The 18445-nt window shown below is 39.9% G+C and overlaps 1 protein-coding gene across 4 annotated transcripts in view; it reads right to left on the reverse strand.

Moving 5' to 3' along the window:
* Nucleotides 1-18445, reverse strand: part of plxnc1 (plexin C1) — a 201645-nt gene that overhangs the window by 1873 nt on the left and 181327 nt on the right. For all 4 annotated transcript variants that reach the window (XM_061914034.1, XM_061914032.1, XM_061914033.1 and 1 more), the window contains 9 exons: nucleotides 16143-16302; nucleotides 15975-16075; nucleotides 7570-7639; nucleotides 7466-7500; nucleotides 7307-7402; nucleotides 7081-7244; nucleotides 6874-7021; nucleotides 1849-1989; nucleotides 1701-1775 (listed from right to left, as the gene is read on the reverse strand). In XM_061914034.1, coding sequence (XP_061770018.1) covers nucleotides 1701-1775; nucleotides 1849-1989; nucleotides 6874-7021; nucleotides 7081-7244; nucleotides 7307-7402; nucleotides 7466-7500; nucleotides 7570-7639; nucleotides 15975-16075; nucleotides 16143-16302 — 990 coding nt within the window. The remainder of the gene's footprint in view (nucleotides 1-1700; nucleotides 1776-1848; nucleotides 1990-6873; nucleotides 7022-7080; nucleotides 7245-7306; nucleotides 7403-7465; nucleotides 7501-7569; nucleotides 7640-15974; nucleotides 16076-16142; nucleotides 16303-18445) is intronic.

Here is an 18445-nt window from a genome sequence, read left to right on the forward strand (position 1 = left end):
ACACACACACACAGACAACACATGTCATCTGTTGTGTTGTTGTGAACGACATCATGGATGTAACATCAATGTACAAACAATCATACACACACAACACATGTCATCTGTTGTGAACGACATCATGGATGTTACATCAATGTACAAACAATCATACACAACACGTGTCATCTGTTGTGTTGTTGTGAACGACATCATGGATGTAACATCAATGTACAAACAATCATACACACACAACACATGTCATCTGTTGTGTTGTGAACGACATCATGGATGTTACATCAAAGTACAAACAATCATACACAACACGTGTCATCTGTTGTGTTGTTGTGAACGATATCATGGATGTAACATCAATGTAAAAACAATCATACACACATTACACATGTCATCTTTTGTGTTGTTATGAATGACATCATGGATGTAACATCAATGTACAAACAATCATACACACACAACACACATGTCATCTGTTGTGTTGTTGTGAACGACATCATGGATGTAACATCAATGTACAAACAATCATACACACAACACATGTCATCTGTTGTGTTGTTGTGAACGACATCATGGATGTTACATCAAAGTACAAACAATCATACACAACACGTGTCATCTGTTGTGTTGTTGTGAACGATATCATGGATGTAACATCAATGTAAAAACAATCATACACACAACACATGTCATCTGTTGTGTTGTTATGAATGACATCATGGATGTAACATCAATGTACAAACAATCATACACACACACAACACATGTCATCTGTTGTGTTGTTGTGAACGATATCATGGATGTAACATCAATGTACAAACAATCATACACACATAACACATGTCATCTATTGTGTTGTTGTGAACGACATCATGGATGTTACATCAATGTATTAACAATCATACACACATAACACATGTCATCTGTTGTGTTGTTGTGAACGACATCATGGATGTTACATCAATGTATTAACAATCATACACACACAACACATGTCATCTGTTGTGTTGTTGTGAACGACATCATGGATGTAACATCAATGTACAAACAATCATACACACACACACACACACACAACACATGTCATCTGTTGTGTTGTTGTGAACGACATCATGGATGTAACATCAATGTACAAACAGCGGTCACAACTTAAACAGTGTAGAACCCTTTTTTATTTTTTATTTTCATTTTTTAAACTCATCCAGCTTCCGGTCTAGTGAAAATGTACTTAAAACCCTTATTGATACATTTACACAATTATTCTGCTTTAACCTAAATTACTGGTCAGAATTGTCCAAATATAATATACAATAAATGTGAGTTTTTTTGCATTTAATTAAGAAACATTCTTGTTTGTTTTTTTGAGCCAAAAGGCACACTTTTGGGACTAATTACCGTAAAAGGTAAAAAAAAAAAATTAAAACAGGAACACAGAATAGTATATTTTGTTCATATTTATGTTGCTATTGTTATTTAAATGTGTTAATTTTACTTGTTTAATTCCTTACTAATTCAAATGCTATTATTTTCCAACTGTATTCAAAATTGACTTTTGGTTATCTTATTTATGTTATGTCAATCAATGAATATTCTAACCATAATCAAGTTGGTTGTCACAAGTGAGTGACAACCAACAGTGACAATCTGTGGTTTTTGGTGCGGGTCACATGACGTGTGGGTCACATAATCCGGGTGTGGTTACAAACCTCTGAGAAGTATCGGTGAATAATCTTGTAGATCTCCTTGAGGGCCGCAGCTTCGTTGAAGTCGTTTTCATGTTTCTGGAAAAAAAAAGAGGGTCCATGATGTTTACTGCAAAGTACACCAAACATCGTCTTGGTGTCCAAACGCCACCTTGGACTCCTCATGCAGGAATCTGTGGAAGTCGGTGTGTGCGCTGGGCGGCTGGTCTCGGACCTGCCGGTAGTAGTCCTTGACTTCCTGCTTGAATTTGGGAATATCTTTGGCGTAGAGCAGCTTGTTGGTGGGTGCGTGCTGCAGGAAACACAACCAATCAACCTCACTTACCTACAATAAGCTCTTTAATTAGCAATTACCTGTGTGGCTGTAGGCAACCTACTGATGTATTATATTTTATTAATAGCGCAATATTTGCATTTGAAGTATCATGAGCGGTCCTCACCTGCATTCCAACATTGGTTGTGTCCAATAGTAAGCCTCAGTGGGAATCTTTGGCCACCTAACCTTTCTATTCACCATCCAACACTATTCTCACACTGTATTATTTGCTCTAATAATCATCATGAATTTTTTATAAGCAGGTTTCAGGTTAGATAAGCTCCTTCTGGTTGTGTGGAGATGGCCTGAAAACCTCTTTGTAAAACAATGATTCTTAACAAAAAAAATAAAAAATTAGAAGAGAGGAGGGAATATTCAAGCAGGCGATTTACAAAACCCAAAAGCAGGGAAGTTGTCATGTTGTCTTGCTGAAATAAGCAGGGGCATCCATGATAGCCTTGCTTGGATGACAACATATATTGCTCCAAAACCTGTATGTACCTTTCAGCATTAATGGTGCCTTCACAGATGTGTAAGTTACCCAAGCCTTAGGCACTAAAACACCCCTATACCATCACACATGCTGGCTTTTACACTTTGCGCCTCGAACAGTCCGGATGGTTCTTTTCATTTTTGGTCCGGAGAACCCGACGGTCACAGTTTCCAAAAACAATTTGAAATGTGGACTGGTCAGACCACAGAACACTTTTGCACTTTGCATCAGTTCATCTTAGATGAGCCAAGCAAAGTATTTCTGGGTGTTGTTGATAAATGGCTTTGCATAGTAGAGTTTTAACTTGCACTTACAGATGTAGCGACCAACTGTAGTTACTGACCGTGGTCTTTTGAAGTGTTCCTGAGCCCAGGTGGTGATATCCTTTACACACTGACGTCGCTTTTTGATGTAGTGCCGCCTGAGGGATTCAAGGTCCGTAATATCATGGCTTACGTGCAGTGATTTCTCCAGATTTTCTGAACCTTTTGATGATTTTACGGACCTTGGATGGCGAATAGCTGGTCAAGAAATGTTGTTATTAAACTGTGGGACAATTTGCTCAGGCATTTGTTGACACAGCAAAGAACCTTGCCCATCCTTGTTTGTGAAAGACTGAGCAGTTCATGGAAGCTGCTTTTATACTCAATTATGGCACCCACCTAATCCCAATGAGCCTGTTCACCTGTGGGATGTTTCAAATAAGTGTTTGATGAGCATTCCTCAACTTTCTCAGTCAAATTCCAAATGAGCAAAAAAGAAAGTTTTCCTGTGTTAACATGAAATATCTTGTCTTTGCAGTCTATTCAATTGAATATAAGTTGAAAAGGATTTGCAAATCATTGTATTCTCTTTTTATTTACCATTTACACAACCTGAAAACTTCACTGCTTTTGGGGTTTGTATATAATAAAAAAAACTAGTGGAAGGTGGCTGAGAAATTATCTTCTTTCGATTTTTCTTTTAGCAATGTAGATGACGCCCACAATTAGGGATGTCCGACAATGTCTTTTTTGCCAATATCCGATATTCCACTAGTGGTACGACAATCACTTGATTAAGCGCAGTGTTTTATTTTGCTATGTTCAAACTGTGTGTGAATAATATGACATGCACTTGTTAAATAGTGTTTTTAATAAATACATAAGCCTACTATGCTACTGTATTGTAAAATTGGTCATTATGGTGGTACTTAATGAATACTTAGGTATACTACACTACTGTACTTTAATGTTGGTTATTATGGTGGTCCTAATGAATATTAAAGTCTACTACAGTACTGTATTTTAATGTTGGTCATTATGGTGGTACTTAATGAATACTTAGGTCTACTACACTAGTGTATTTTAATGTTGGTCATTATGGTTGTACTAATGAATACTTAGGTCTACTACACTACTGTATTTAATGTGGGACAATATGATAGTACTTAATGAATACTTAGGTCTACTACACTACTGTACTTTAATGTTGGTTATTATGGTGGTACTTAATGAATACTTAGGTCTACTACACTACTGTACTTTAATGTTATTATGGTGGTACTTAATGAATACTTAGGTCTACTACACTACTGTACTTTAATGTTGGTTATTATGGTGGTACTTAATGAATATTAATGTCTACTACACTACTGTATTTTAATGTTGTCATTATGGTGGTACTTAATGAATACTTAGGTCTACTGCACAACTGTATTGTAATATTGGTCATTATGATAGTACTTAATGAATACTTAGGTCTACTACACTACTGTATTTTAATGCAGGTTAATATGGTAGTACTTAATGAATACTTAGGTCTACTACATTACTGTATTGTAATGTTGGTACTTAATGGATACTTAGGTATACAACACTACTGTATTTTAATGTTGTCGTTCTGGTGGTACTTAATGAATACTTAGGTCTACTACACTACTGTATTTTAATGTTGGTCATTATGTTTGTACTAATGAATACTTAGGTCTACTACACTACTGTATTTAATGTGGGTCAATATGGTAGTACTTAATGAATACTTAGGTCTACTGCACAACTGTATTGTAATATTGGTCATTATGATAGTACTTAATGAATACTTAGATCTACTACATTACTGTATTGTAATGTTGTCATTCTGGTGGTACTTAATGAATACTTAGGTCTACTACACTACTGTATTTTAATGTTGTCATTCTGGTGGTACTTAATGAATACTTAGGTCTTCTACACTACTGTATTTTAATGTTGGTCATTATGTTTGTACTAATGAATACTTAGGTCTACTACACTACTGTATTTATTGTGGGTCAATATGATAGTACTTAATGAATACTTAGGTCTACTGCACAACTGTATTGTAATATTGGTCATTATGATAGTACTTAATGAATACTTAGGTCTACTACATTACTGTAATGTAATGTTGGTACTTAATGGATACGTAGGTCTACTACACTACTGTATTTTAATGTTGTCATTCTGGTGGTACTTAATTAATACTTAGATCTACTACATTACTGTATTGTAATGTTGTGATTCTGGTGGTACTTAATGAATACTTAGGTCTGCTACACTACTGTATTTTAATGTTGTCATTCTGGTGGTACTTAATGAATACTTAGGTCTTCTACACTACTGAGTTTTAATGTTGGTCATTATGGTTGTACTAATGAATACTTAGGTCTACTACACTACTATATTTAATGTGGGTCAATATGATAGTACTTAATGAATACTTAGGTCTACTACACAACTGTATTGTAATATTAGTCATTATGATAGTACTTAATGAATACTTAGGTTTATTACATTACTGTAATGTAATGTTGGTACTTAATGGATACGTAGGTCTACTACACTACTGTATTTTAATGTTGTCATTCTGGTGGTACTTAATGAATACTTAGGTCTACTACACCACTGTATTTTAATGTTATCATTCTGGTGGTACTTAATGCTTAGGTCTACTACACTACCGTATTTTAATGTTGGTTATTATGGTGGTAATGAATACTTAGGTCTACTACACTACTGTATTGTAATATTGATCATAATGATAGTACTTAATGAATACTTGGGTCTACTACTTCACTATATTTTAATCTTGTCATTATGGTGGTATTTAATGAATACTTAGGTCTACTACACTACTGTATTGTAATGTTGTCATTATGGTGGTACTTAATGAATACTTAGGTCTAATACACTACTGTATTTTAATGTTGGTCATTATGGTGGTATTTAATGAATACTTAGGTCTACTACGCTACTATATTTTAATCTTGTCATTATGGTGGTACTTAATGAATACTTAGGTCTACTGCACTACTGTATTTTAATGTTGGTTATTATGGTGGTAATGAATACTTAGGTCTACTACACTACTGTATTGTAATATTGGTCATTATGATAGTACTTAATGAATACTTAGGTCTACTACGCTACTATATTTTAATCTTGTCATTATGGTGGTACTTAATGAATACTTAAGTCTACTGCACTACTGTATTTCAATGTTGGTTATTATGGTGGTAATGAATACTTAGGTCTACTACACTACTGTATTGTAATATTGGTCATTATGATAGTACTTAATAAATACTTAGGTCTATTACTCTACCGTATTTTAATGTTGTCATTCTGGTGGTACTTATGTAGGTCTACTACACTACTGTATTGTAATGTTGTCATTATGTTGTCGGGACGGCGTGGCGCAGTGGGAGAGTGACCGTGCGCATCCCGAGGGTCCCTGGTTCAAATCCCACCTAGTACCAACCTCGTCACGTCCGTTGTGTCCTGAGCAAGACACTTCACCCTTGCTCCTGATGGGTGCTGGTTGGCGCCTTGCATGGCAACTCCCTCCATCAGTGTGTGAATGGGTAAATGTGGAAGTAGTGTCAAAGCGCTTTGAGTACCTTGAAGGTAGAAAAGCGCTTTACAAGTACAACCCATTTATTTATTTATTATTATGATAGTACTTGGAGAGCCACATGTTCTCTGAGGTGGAATTTGGTGGAAAAAAGTTTTAGAACCGCTGTGCATTATTGGATTTAAAAAAAAAAAAAAGAGTGTCAAAATGACTAAAGGATGTTATTTCCTGTCTAGAGAGCTCTCATTATGTGGAAAATATATTTGTGGTAAAGAACTTTTTTATGCATTAGCTACGAAAATATTTGGTTTACATGAATGATTCCTACTTTGCCGAAAGTCATTCATGACGGTCGTGACCGGAACCGATAAACAGCAGGGACAACTGTGTCCAAATAGAGGCCTTCGTGACCGGAACGGATTAACAGGAGGGACAACTGTGTCCAAATAGAGGCCTTGGTAATAATGGCAGCATAACAATCAAGAAATGGACGTATGACATGAATGATTAATGACCTTGCCCAGCTGCGTCTCGCTGAGGGAGAATGAGTCCATGAAGGCCTGAGCGATGACGGACAAGCAGCCGTCCAGCTGTGGACTCTTCTCCATGTCGAAGACAAACTGGGGATTCTTCAGGATGTTCACCCAGAAGCGAAGAGGCAAACTGCCAATAAGAAAAGCATTGATTAAAAAGCTGACACTGCAACAGTGGTGATGCCTCACCTGTTAGTCTTCCAGATGTGCAGCACGTCTGCATCCAGGATCTTCATGCTGTCCGCCTGCGCGTCCAGGAAGTCAAAGAAGTACTTGACGGCCCACGGCGCTCGGCACTGCGGCGTCCCCCAGATGGACCTGAACAGGTTCTCCACAAAGGAATGCACCGCCACCTTGAGGACGGACACGTGCGTTACTACTTCCTGTTCACCTGGGACAACGTTGGCCGTGTCACCTTGGTGGACAGCAGCTTGGTGAGGTGCACTTCCTTCAGCTGCAACTTCTTCCTCTCCGGGTTCTTGCCTCGGTCCTCGCCCACGTCAGGATCGATCTGCGAGACACGAGAGGTCTGCTATTCACCTGCTGCTCACAAAAAAGGCCGGGATGCTCGTACCAGATGGAAATATTTCCCTGAGAAGTCCAGATCGTCTGCCAGAAAAAACATCGATTAGAAAACAATTTCAGGTCATTTAAGTTTTGTTTTTTTCCGGAGCACACCTTTCAGAGTCTGCAGGGGTTTGTCAGAAGGTGTTCTGGACAGCACTTTGATCGTCGCCCCATCTGGAACCTGCGTCCAAAAACAAGAAGAACCTTCAAACTGGAACAATTGCACTTTTTTCTTTTTCAATTTTTAGTTATTGTTTGGCTTCTAAATATTTTATTCGATTTAGGAACTTGATTAGTTCTTCAACAGGGTTCCTACATCAGAAAAGTTTGTACAGTGAAGCAAATGTCTCCATAAAAACAAAGTCAACATTGATAATTGGTTGCAGCCTTGACTAAAGTCCATATTTTAGCGAAGGTTTGTACACTTTGAGCACAAAATAAAGTGCTATATTTATATCAAACAAGGCGGTGATAAATCAATAATTTAATAACAAGCTAAAACATGAACGACAAGCTAACCTACTGTATTCTTCGGACTATAAGTCGCAGTTTTTTTTCATAGTTTGGCCGTGGGTGCGAGGTATACTCCGGAGTGACTTATGTGTGAAATTATTAACACAATACCGTTGTGACGCTTGGCTGGCATTGCGGCTATGCGGTTGCGTTTTGTTGTTGATGATGCAGACGGAATGGACACAGCGTGAAGGTAAGAAAGGATGATTTATTTATATTATAAAACGGACTAGGAACAAAAACACTTGCAGAAGTCACTAGAGACAAAACCAACAGAACTAGCATGGGAGCTAGAAGGAACAAAAGGCGCTAGCATGTGAGCTAGAGAAACAAACAAAGGAATAGCGTGGAAGCTAACGAGTACATAAAGAGTTTTACCACAATCGGGGATAGCGACGTCAATTGTTGCATTAGACAGCAAACTAGACCGCGAGAATGAGTAACGGAAAAGGCAGGCTTATATAATGACAGAAATTAGGAGGCAGGTGTGCGTCAAAAACACAAGGCAGGTGACACTAATACGTGACTATGACAACAGACAAAACAGGAAGTGCCACCAGGAACTAAGGAAGTCAAATACTTAAAGAAGATACAAAACAGAACCAAAACCCGAATATGACATGATCCGAGCCGCCGATCATGACAACCGTAAAATATCAAATATTATTTATCTTATTCGCGGAAGAGACGAAGAAAATGTCTGCAATCGTCACTCACAGTCCAACCTCTGCGCAGGACACTACTAGTCACTTCTCAGCTGTGTTTTGTCGCCTTTTGACAAGTTTTGTCCAACTTAGTACGAGTTCCGAAAAGAAAACAGACCAGCGTGGAAAGAAGAAGGGAATCGCTGGAGTTAAAAAAAAAAAAAAAAAACTATTTGCGAGGAGTACAATAATGTAAGTATGGAAAAATCGACGAAGCAGGCTTTATACTGCAGAAAGTTTTAATTGTGATGAAACCACAATTTTCTGGGGAAAAAATGCCAAAGCAGACTTATTTCACAGCTGAGAAGATTTAATGTAAGTGGGTTTTACTTTTTCAAAGTAACAATATAGTTGTTAAAGTTAAGGATATGTGTGATTTCTGATCATTTGTGGAGGCACCAGAGCGACTTTTGTGTGCGTGTTGGCAGTGCAGCACATACAGGACCGTTTAGCTTGCCGTTGTTTTAGCTTTTCAATAAAGAGATCACCCATCACCTCCTTGTTATGTTGGTTTGACTTACAGTACTTTACAGCACTGTGTCCTAACCATAGGGCTTGGCCCATTGTTGGGTTGCCAAAAAGTGTGTTTCTCAGCTGTGGTCCATATGGGACTCGGCTGTAATGCACTTTTCCACCACTTGTGGCAGTAATGACAATATCAAACAGTCTGGAGCTAAACTCTTGGAGACATTTCTTAAGCGCAAAAATGATAACTAAAATAATGTAACTTTATTCCTATTTGCAGTTTTGTTAAGAAAAAAATGTTTGTTATTTTAACACAACATAATTTTATTTAAAATATGTTTTGTGTCAGTAATGAGTTCCTTCTTATGCAGTAAATTTGGTTAGCACTTTTCTAATTAGCCTGACATAAAACCTGTTAAATAACAATCCTTGTGATTAACACATTTAAAGGCCTACTGAAACCCACTACTACTGACCACGCAGTCTGATAGTTTATATATCAATGATGAAATATTAACATTGCAACACATGACAATACGGCCGGTTTAGTTTACTAAATTACAAGTTTTACTTTCCCGCGAAAAATAATATGTGCTTCACTGCACAAACTTTTACTTTTCTGAAACCAGTTTAAGAACCAATCAAGGTTCCAATGGCGTGGGTAAACTGAAAAGTTAGCAAACAGGAGGGTCACACACACACACACACACACACACACACACACACACACACACACACAAACCCCGTTTCCATATGAGTTGGGAAATTGTGTTAAATGTAAATATAAACGGAATACAATGATTTGCAAATCGTTTTAAACCCATATTCAGTTGAATATGCTACAAAGACAAGATATTTGATGTTCAAACATAAACTTTTTTTTTTTTTTTCAAATAATTAACTTAGAATTTCATGGCTGCAACACGTGCCAAAGTAGTTGGGAAAGGGCATGTTCACCACTGTGTTACATCACCTTTTCTTTTAACAACACTCAAACATTTGGGAACTGAGGAAACTAATTGTTGAAGCTTTGAAAGTAGAATTCTTTCCCATTCTTGTTTTATGTAGAGCTTTAGTCGTTCAACAGTCCGGGGTCTCCGCTGTCATATTTTAAGCTTCATAATGCGCCACGCATTTTCAATGGGAGACAGGTCTGGACTGCAGGCGGGCCAGGAAAGTATCCGCTCTCTTTTTTTACGAAGCCACGCTCTTGTAACACTTGTCTTGCTGAAATAAGCAGGGGCGTCCATGATAACGTTGCTTGGATGACAACATATGTTGCTCCAAAACCTGTATGGACCTTTCAGCATTAAGGGTGCCTTCACAGATGTGTAAGTTACCCATGCCTTGGGCACTAATACACCCCCATACCATCACAGATGCTGGCTTTTGAACTTTGCGCCAATAACAATCCGAATGGTTAGTTTCCTCTTTGTCTGGAGGACACCACGTCCTCTGTTTCCAAATATAATTTGAAATGTGGACTCCTTAGACCACAGAACACCTTTCCACTTTGCATCAGTCCATTTTAGGTGAGCTTGGGCCCAGCCAAGCCGGCGGCGTTTCAGGATGTTGTTGATAAATGGGCTTGGCTTTGCATAGTAGAGTTTTAACTTGCACTTACAGATGTAGGGACCAACTGTAGTTACTGACAGTGGATTTATGAAGTGTTCCTGAGCCCATGTGGTGATATCCTTTACACAGTGATGTCGGTTTTTGATGCAGTACCGCCTGAGGGATCAAAAGTCTGTAATATCATCGCTTACATGCAGTGATTTCTCCAGATTCTCTGAACTTTTTGATGATTTTATAGACCGTGGATGATAAAATCCCTAAATTCCTTGCAGTAGCTCTTTGAGAAATGTTCTAAAACTGTTCGACAATTTGCTTACTAAGTTGTGACCTTCACCCCATCCTTGTTTGTGAATTACTTAGCATTTCATGGACGCTGCTTTTATACCCAATCATGGCACCCAACTGTTCCCAATCAGCCTGCACACCTGTGGGATGTTCCAAAAAAGTGTTTGATGAGCATTCCTCAACTTTACCAGTATTTATTGCCACCTTTCCCAACTTCTTTGTCACGTGTTGCTGGCATCAAATTCTAAAGTTAATGATTATTTGCAAAAAAAAAAAAGTTTATCAGTTTGAACATCAAATATGTTGTCTTTGTAGCATATTCAACTGAATATGGGTTGAAAATGATTTGCAAATCATTGTATTTTGTTTATATTTACATCTAACACAATTTCCCAACTCATATATGGCAAGATGGCGCCCGGACGGGCTGCGACACTGCGGTGCTCTTGCTAAAGATGGAACATTTGGCGGAAATGCCGGACAGTTCTGCAGACTTCATGGCTGGCTCGCATCGTGGTCACTCCGTGATCACGTACGACCGCCAGACACTTCTGGATATGGACATATCGGGCCGTTTTGGACTGATAGACGCGGGCGTGCTAAACATGCTAACTGGCATGGGGATACGTCGGCGGCTACATCCAGCGGCCTGTGAAGCAGCGGAGTCTAGTAGCAGCGGGGGCCGTCTACGGAGCAGACGCCAGCGGTGTGATCGGAAACGCGGATGTCGAGCGGGGCTAAAAACAAAGCAGAAGGCTAATCCCCACAGAACACCACTTCCCTCCACCCTGAAGACGGATTTAAATAAAGGATGCGAGACTACTGGTATGGGTAAGGAGTCAGTTAAGTTTGAACAAGTTTTTTCTGCTTTGAGTGTTTCAGAGTTGGACATGTGTTTTACTGAGGTGGCTAACTATGATGCGTGCAGTTTATCAAAGCAACAAACAAACAATCGGAAAATCCCCGTTACTGAGGAGGCTAACCATGATGCGTGCAGTTTATCAAAGCAACAATCAAACAATCGGAACATTCCCGTCGTATCAATTCCTAGATATGGTCGTAATTATACTGAATGCACTGGGCATAATAAACACAACATTATTAATATTGCTACTACGGATAATTTGATCAAAAATTCCCTAAAACAGCCCACTACCTATAATATACGTTTTTTAAACATAAGATCATTGTCTCCCAAAACGTTGTTAGTTAATGATATCATCAGAGACAACAATCTTAACGTCATCGGTCTCAGTGAAACCTGGCTTAAACCAAACAACTTTTTTGCGCTAAATGAGGCATGTCCTCCTAACTTTACACATGCGCATATTGCCCGTCCGCTTAAAAGGGGTGGGGGGGTCGCACTAATATACAACGAAAACTTTAACCTTAGTCCTAACATAAATAATAAATATAAATCGTTTGAGGTGCTTACTATGAGGTCTGTCACACCGCTGCCTCTACACCTGGCTGTTATCTACCGCCCCCCAGGGCCCTGTTCGGACTTTATCAATGAATTCTCAGAGTTCGTTGCTGATCTAGTGACACACGCCGATAATATAATCATAATGGGGGACTTTAATATCCATATGAATACCCCATCGGACCCACCGTGCGTAGCGCTCCAGACTATAATTGATAGCTGTGGTCTCACACAAATAATAAATGAACCCACGCATCGCAATGGTAATACGATAGACCTAGTGCTTGTCAGGGGTATCACCGCTTCCAAAGTTACGATACTCCCGTATACTAAAGTATTGTCCGATCATTACCTTATAAAATTCGAGGTTCAGACGCATGTTCGTCAAACTAATAATAATAATAACTGCTATAGCAGCCGCAACATTAATACGGCCACAACGACAAATCTTGCTGACCTACTGCCCTCGGTAATGGCACCATTCCCAAAGTATGTGGGCTCTATTGATAACCTCACTAACAACTTTAACGACGCCCTGCGCGAAACCATTGATAACATAGCACCGCTAAAGTTAAAAAAGGCTCCAAAAAAGCGCACCCCGTGGTTTACAGAAGAAACTAGAGCTCAGAAATTATTATGCAGAAAGCTGGAACGCAAATGGCGAACGACTAAACTTGAGGTGCACCATCAAGCATTTAGTGATGGTTTAATAACTTATAAACGCATGCTTACCTTAGCTAAAGCTAATTATTACTCAAATCTCATCCACCGTAATAAAAACAATCCTAAATTTTTGTTTAGTACGGTAGCATCGCTAACCCAACAAGGGACTCCTTCCAGTAGCTCCACCCACTCAGCTGATGACTTTATGCAATTCTTTAGTAAGAAAATTGAAGTCATTAGAAAGGAGATTAAAGACAATGCGTCCCAGCTACAACGGGGTTCTATTAACACTGACACGATTGTATATACGGCGGATACTGCCCTCCAAAATAGTTTCTCTCGTTTTGAGGGAATAACATTAGAGGAATTGTTACAACGTGTAAATGGAATAAAACAAACAACATGTTTACTTGACCCTCTTCCTGGGAAACTGATCAAGGAGCTCTTTGTATTATTAGGTCCATCAGTGCTAAATATTATAAACTTATCACTTTCCTCGGGCACTGTTCCCCTAGCATTCAAAAAAGCGGTTATTCATCCTCTTCTTAAAAGACCTAACCTCGATCCTGACCTCATGGTAAACTACCGACCAGTGTCTCACCTTCCCTTTATTTCAAAAATCCTCGAAAAAATTGTTGCGGAGCAGTTAAATGAACACTTAGCGTCCAACAATCTATGTGAAACCTTTCAATCCGGTTTCAGGGCAAATCACTCGACGGAGACAGCCCTCGCAAAAATGACTAATGATCTATTGCTAACGATGGATTCTGATGCGTCATCTATGTTGCTGCTCCTCGATCTTAGCGCTGCTTTCGATACCGTCGATCATAATATTTTATTAGAACGTATCAAAACACGAATTGGTATGTCAGACTTAGCCCTGTCTTGGTTTAACTCTTATCTTACTGATAGGATGCAGTGTGTCTCCCATAACAATGTGACCTCGGACTACGTTAAGGTAACGTGTGCAGTTCCCCAGGGTTCGGTCCTTGGCCCTGCACTCTTCAGCATCTACATGCGGCCGCTAGGTGACATCATACGCAAATACGGTGTTAGCTTTCACTGTTATGCTGATGACACCCAACTCTACATGCCCCTAAAGCTGACCAACACGCCGGATTGTAGTCAGCTGGAGGCGTGTCTTAATGAAATTAAACAATGGATGTCCGCTAACTTTTTGCAACTCAACGCCAAAAAAACGGAAATGCTGATTATCGGTCCTGCTAGACACCGAACTCTATTTAATAATACAACTCTAACATTTGACAACCAAACAATTAAACAAGGCAACACGGTAAAGAATCTGGGTATTATCTTCGACCCAACTCTCTCCTTTGAGGCACACATTAAAAGCGTTACTAAAACGGCCTTCTTTCATCTCCGTAATATCGCTAAAATTCGCTCCATTCTGTCCACTAAAGACGCTGAGATCATTATCCATGCGTTTGTTACGTCTCGCCTCGACTACTGTAACGTATTATTTTCGGGTCTCCCCGTGTCTAGCATTAAAAGATTACAGTTGGTACAAAATGCGGCTGCTAGACTTTTGACAAGAACAAGAAAGTTTGATCACATTACGCCTGTACTGGCTCACCTGCACTGGCTTCCTGTGCACTTAAGATGTGACTTTAAGGTTTTACTACTTACGTATAAAATACTACACGGTCTAGCTCCATCCTATCTTGCCGATTGTATTGTACCATATGTCCCGGCAAGAAATCTGCGTTCAAAGGACTCCGGCTTGTTAGTGATTCCCAAAGCCCAAAAAAAGTCTGCGGTCTATAGAGCGTTTTCCGTTCGGGCTCCAGTACTCTGGAATGCCCTCCCGGTAACAGTTCGAGATGCCACCTCAGTAGAAGCATTTAAGTCTCACCTTAAAACTCATTTGTATACTGTAGCCTTTAAATAGACTCCCTTTTTAGACCAGTTGATCTGCTGTTTCTTTTCTTTTTCTTCTATGTCCCACTCTCCCCTGTGGAGGGGGTCCGGTCCGATCCGGTGGCCATGTACTGCTTGCCTGTGTATCGGCTGGGGACATCTCTGCGCTGCTGATCCGCCTCGACATCTCTGCGCTGCTGATCCGCCTCCGCTTGGGATGGTTTCCTGCTGGCTCCGCTGTGAACGGGACTCTCGCTGCTGAGTTGGACCCGCTTTGGACTGGACTCTCGCGACTGTGATGGATCCATTGTGGATTGAACTTTCACAGTATCATGTTAGACCCGCTCAACATCCATTGCTTTCCTCCTCTCTAAGGTTCTCATAATCCTTATTGTCAAAGACGTCCCACTGGATCATTATTGTCACCGATGTCCCACTGGGTGTGAGTTTTCCTTGCCCTTATGTGGGCCTACCGAGGATGTCGTGGTGGTTTGTGCAGCCCTTTGAGACACTAGTGATTTAGGGCTATATAAGTAAACATTGATTGATTGATTGATATGGAAACAGGGTTTGTATATATACATACATATACATATATATAAATATATATATATATATATATATATATATATAAATGGATACATACTGTATGTATGTATGTATATAAATATATATATATTTTTTTCCATTTAAAAATATCTTTTTTGTTTAGTTTTTTTAAAGACAAAGCTCTGTGTGGTTATTATTGGCTGATTTCAACATTTTGGCTTTCCCCCCCCCCATTATGTTTCTTGCTGTTTTCCCACTGGTTGCTGGTTTTTCTTGTTTTTGTAATGTGCCTAGGACCAATGAAAAACGGGTCACAAGCCACAGATGGCCCCTGTGCAGGACTTTGGGCACCCCAACTGCAGAAGCTAATTATTCATGGCCACTATAGTGTATTGCAATAAGATGTGATCCTGCATCCCACCACCAGAGGGCGCCTGCACACAACAACAATGGCGTCCTACCTTGTAGTGCTTGAGAGTGTTGAGCATGGTCACCTCCCCGACCACCTGAGAGCTGACATCCACCTCCTCCAGCGCAACGAAGGAACCGTCCTTGTCCAACTCTGCAGCCAGGAGGGTTCGGTTACGTGCTGATGCCACACGGCGTGCGGCGGTGGCGCCAACTCTTACCGACATCAACGGGCCTGTTGTAAGGGAAGCCAAACTTGGCCTCGAAGGTGGTCAAGACCTTTTCCTTGACCTGCTCCACCGTGTCACAGCTGAGGGCGGACACCTCCAGGGGCTCGCTGACCTCACCGTCGCCGCCCACCGCAAACAACGCCTTTAGCTTCTGCAGACGACATGTTTCAGAGTCGTATTGTCACAAGTTGGAGGCCACCGTGCAGACGTGGTTAACACGCCTCAGTCGGGTGAAAGTCGGCAGCTTTGAGGCTGCCCTGCTTTGTCAATAAAGATGTGAATAACGCATTTCTATTAGCACAAGAGTGTGTACACCAGCAACATCACGTAACATCTCACAGCAAAGAAGTCTTATCTTTTTTATGAATATTTTTGAACAAGAAAGTTTGATCATATTACGCCTATACTGGCTCACCTGCACTGGCTTCCTGTGCACTTAAGATGTGACTAAGGTTTTACTACTTATGTATAAAATATTACACGGTCTAGCTCCAGCCTATCTTGCTGATTGTATTGTACCATATGTCCCGGCAAGAAATCTGCCTTCAAAGGGCTCCGGCTTATTAGTGATTCCCAGAACCCCAAAAAAGTCTGCGTACTATAGAGCCTTTTGTATACGGGCTCCAGTACTCTGGAATGCCCTCCCGGTAACAGTTAGAGATGCTACCTCAGTAGAAGCATTTAAGTCCCATCTTAAAACTCTAGTCCACACTATGGACTGGACTCTCACACTATTATGTTTGATCCACTATGGACTGGACTCTCACAGTATTATGTTAGATCCACTGTGGACTGGACTCTCACAGTATTAACTCAATCCACTGTGGACTGGACTCTCAAAATATTATGTTATATCTACTATTGGCTGGACTCTCACAGTATTAACTAGATCCACTGTGGACTGGACTCATAATAAGATATTAGATCCACTATGGACTGGACTCTCAAATAATTATGTTGGATCCGCTATGGACTGGACTCTCACAATATTATGTTAGATCCACTGTGGACTGGACTCTCACACTACTATGTTAGATCCACTATGGACTGGACTCTCACACTATTATGTTAGATCCACTGTGGACTGGACTCATAATAAGATATTAGATCCACTATGGACTGGACTCTCAAATAATTATGTTGGATCCGCTATGGACTGGACTCTCACACTATTATGTTAGATCCACTGTGGATTGGACTCTCACACTATTATGTTAGATCCACTATGGACTGGACTCTCACACTATTATGTTAGATCCACTATGGACTGGACTCTCAAATAATTATGTTGGATCCGCTATGGACTGGACTCTCACACTATTATGTTAGATCCACTATGGACTGGACTCTCACACTATTATGTTAGATCCACTATAGACAGGACTCTCACACTATTATGTTAGATCCACTATGGACTGGACCCTCACACTATTATATTAGATCCACTATGGACTGGATTCTCACAATATTATGTTAGATCCACTATGGACTGGACCCTCACACTATTATATTAGATCCACTATGGACTGGATTCTCACAATATTATGTTAGATCCACTATAGACTGGATTCTCACAAATACTTATGTTAGATCCACTATAGACTGGATTCTCACAAATACTTATGTTGGATCCACTATAGACTGGACTCTCACACTATTATGTTAGATCCACTATGGACTGGACTCTCACTATTATGTTAGATCCACTGTGGACTGGACTCTCACACTATTATGTTAGTTCCACTATGGACTGGACTCTCACTACTATGTTAGATCCACTATGGACTGGACTCTCTCACTATTATGTTAGATCCACTATGGACTGGACTCTCACTACTATGTTAGATCCACTATGGACTGGACTCTCTCACTATTATGTTAGATCCACTATGGACTGGACTCACACTATTAGGTTAGATCCACTATGGACTGGACTCTCACACTATTATGTTAGATCCACTATGGACTGGACTCTCACACTATTATGTTAGATACACTACAGACTGGACTCTCTCACTATTATGTTAGATCCCCTATGGACTGGACTCTCACTACTATGTTAGATCCACTATGGACTGGACTCTCTCACTATTATGTTAGATCCACTATGGACTGGACTCTCACTACAATGTTAGATCCACTATGGACTGGACTCTCTCACTATTATGTTAGATCCACTATGGACTGGACTCACACTATTATGTTAGATCCACTATGGACTGGACTCTCACACTATTATGTTAGATACACTACAGACTGGACTCTCTCACTATTATGTTAGATCCCCTATGGAC

The sequence above is a fragment of the Nerophis ophidion genome, linkage group LG10, assembly GCF_033978795.1.
Source record: "Nerophis ophidion isolate RoL-2023_Sa linkage group LG10, RoL_Noph_v1.0, whole genome shotgun sequence".
NCBI lineage: Eukaryota > Metazoa > Chordata > Actinopteri > Syngnathiformes > Syngnathidae > Nerophis > Nerophis ophidion.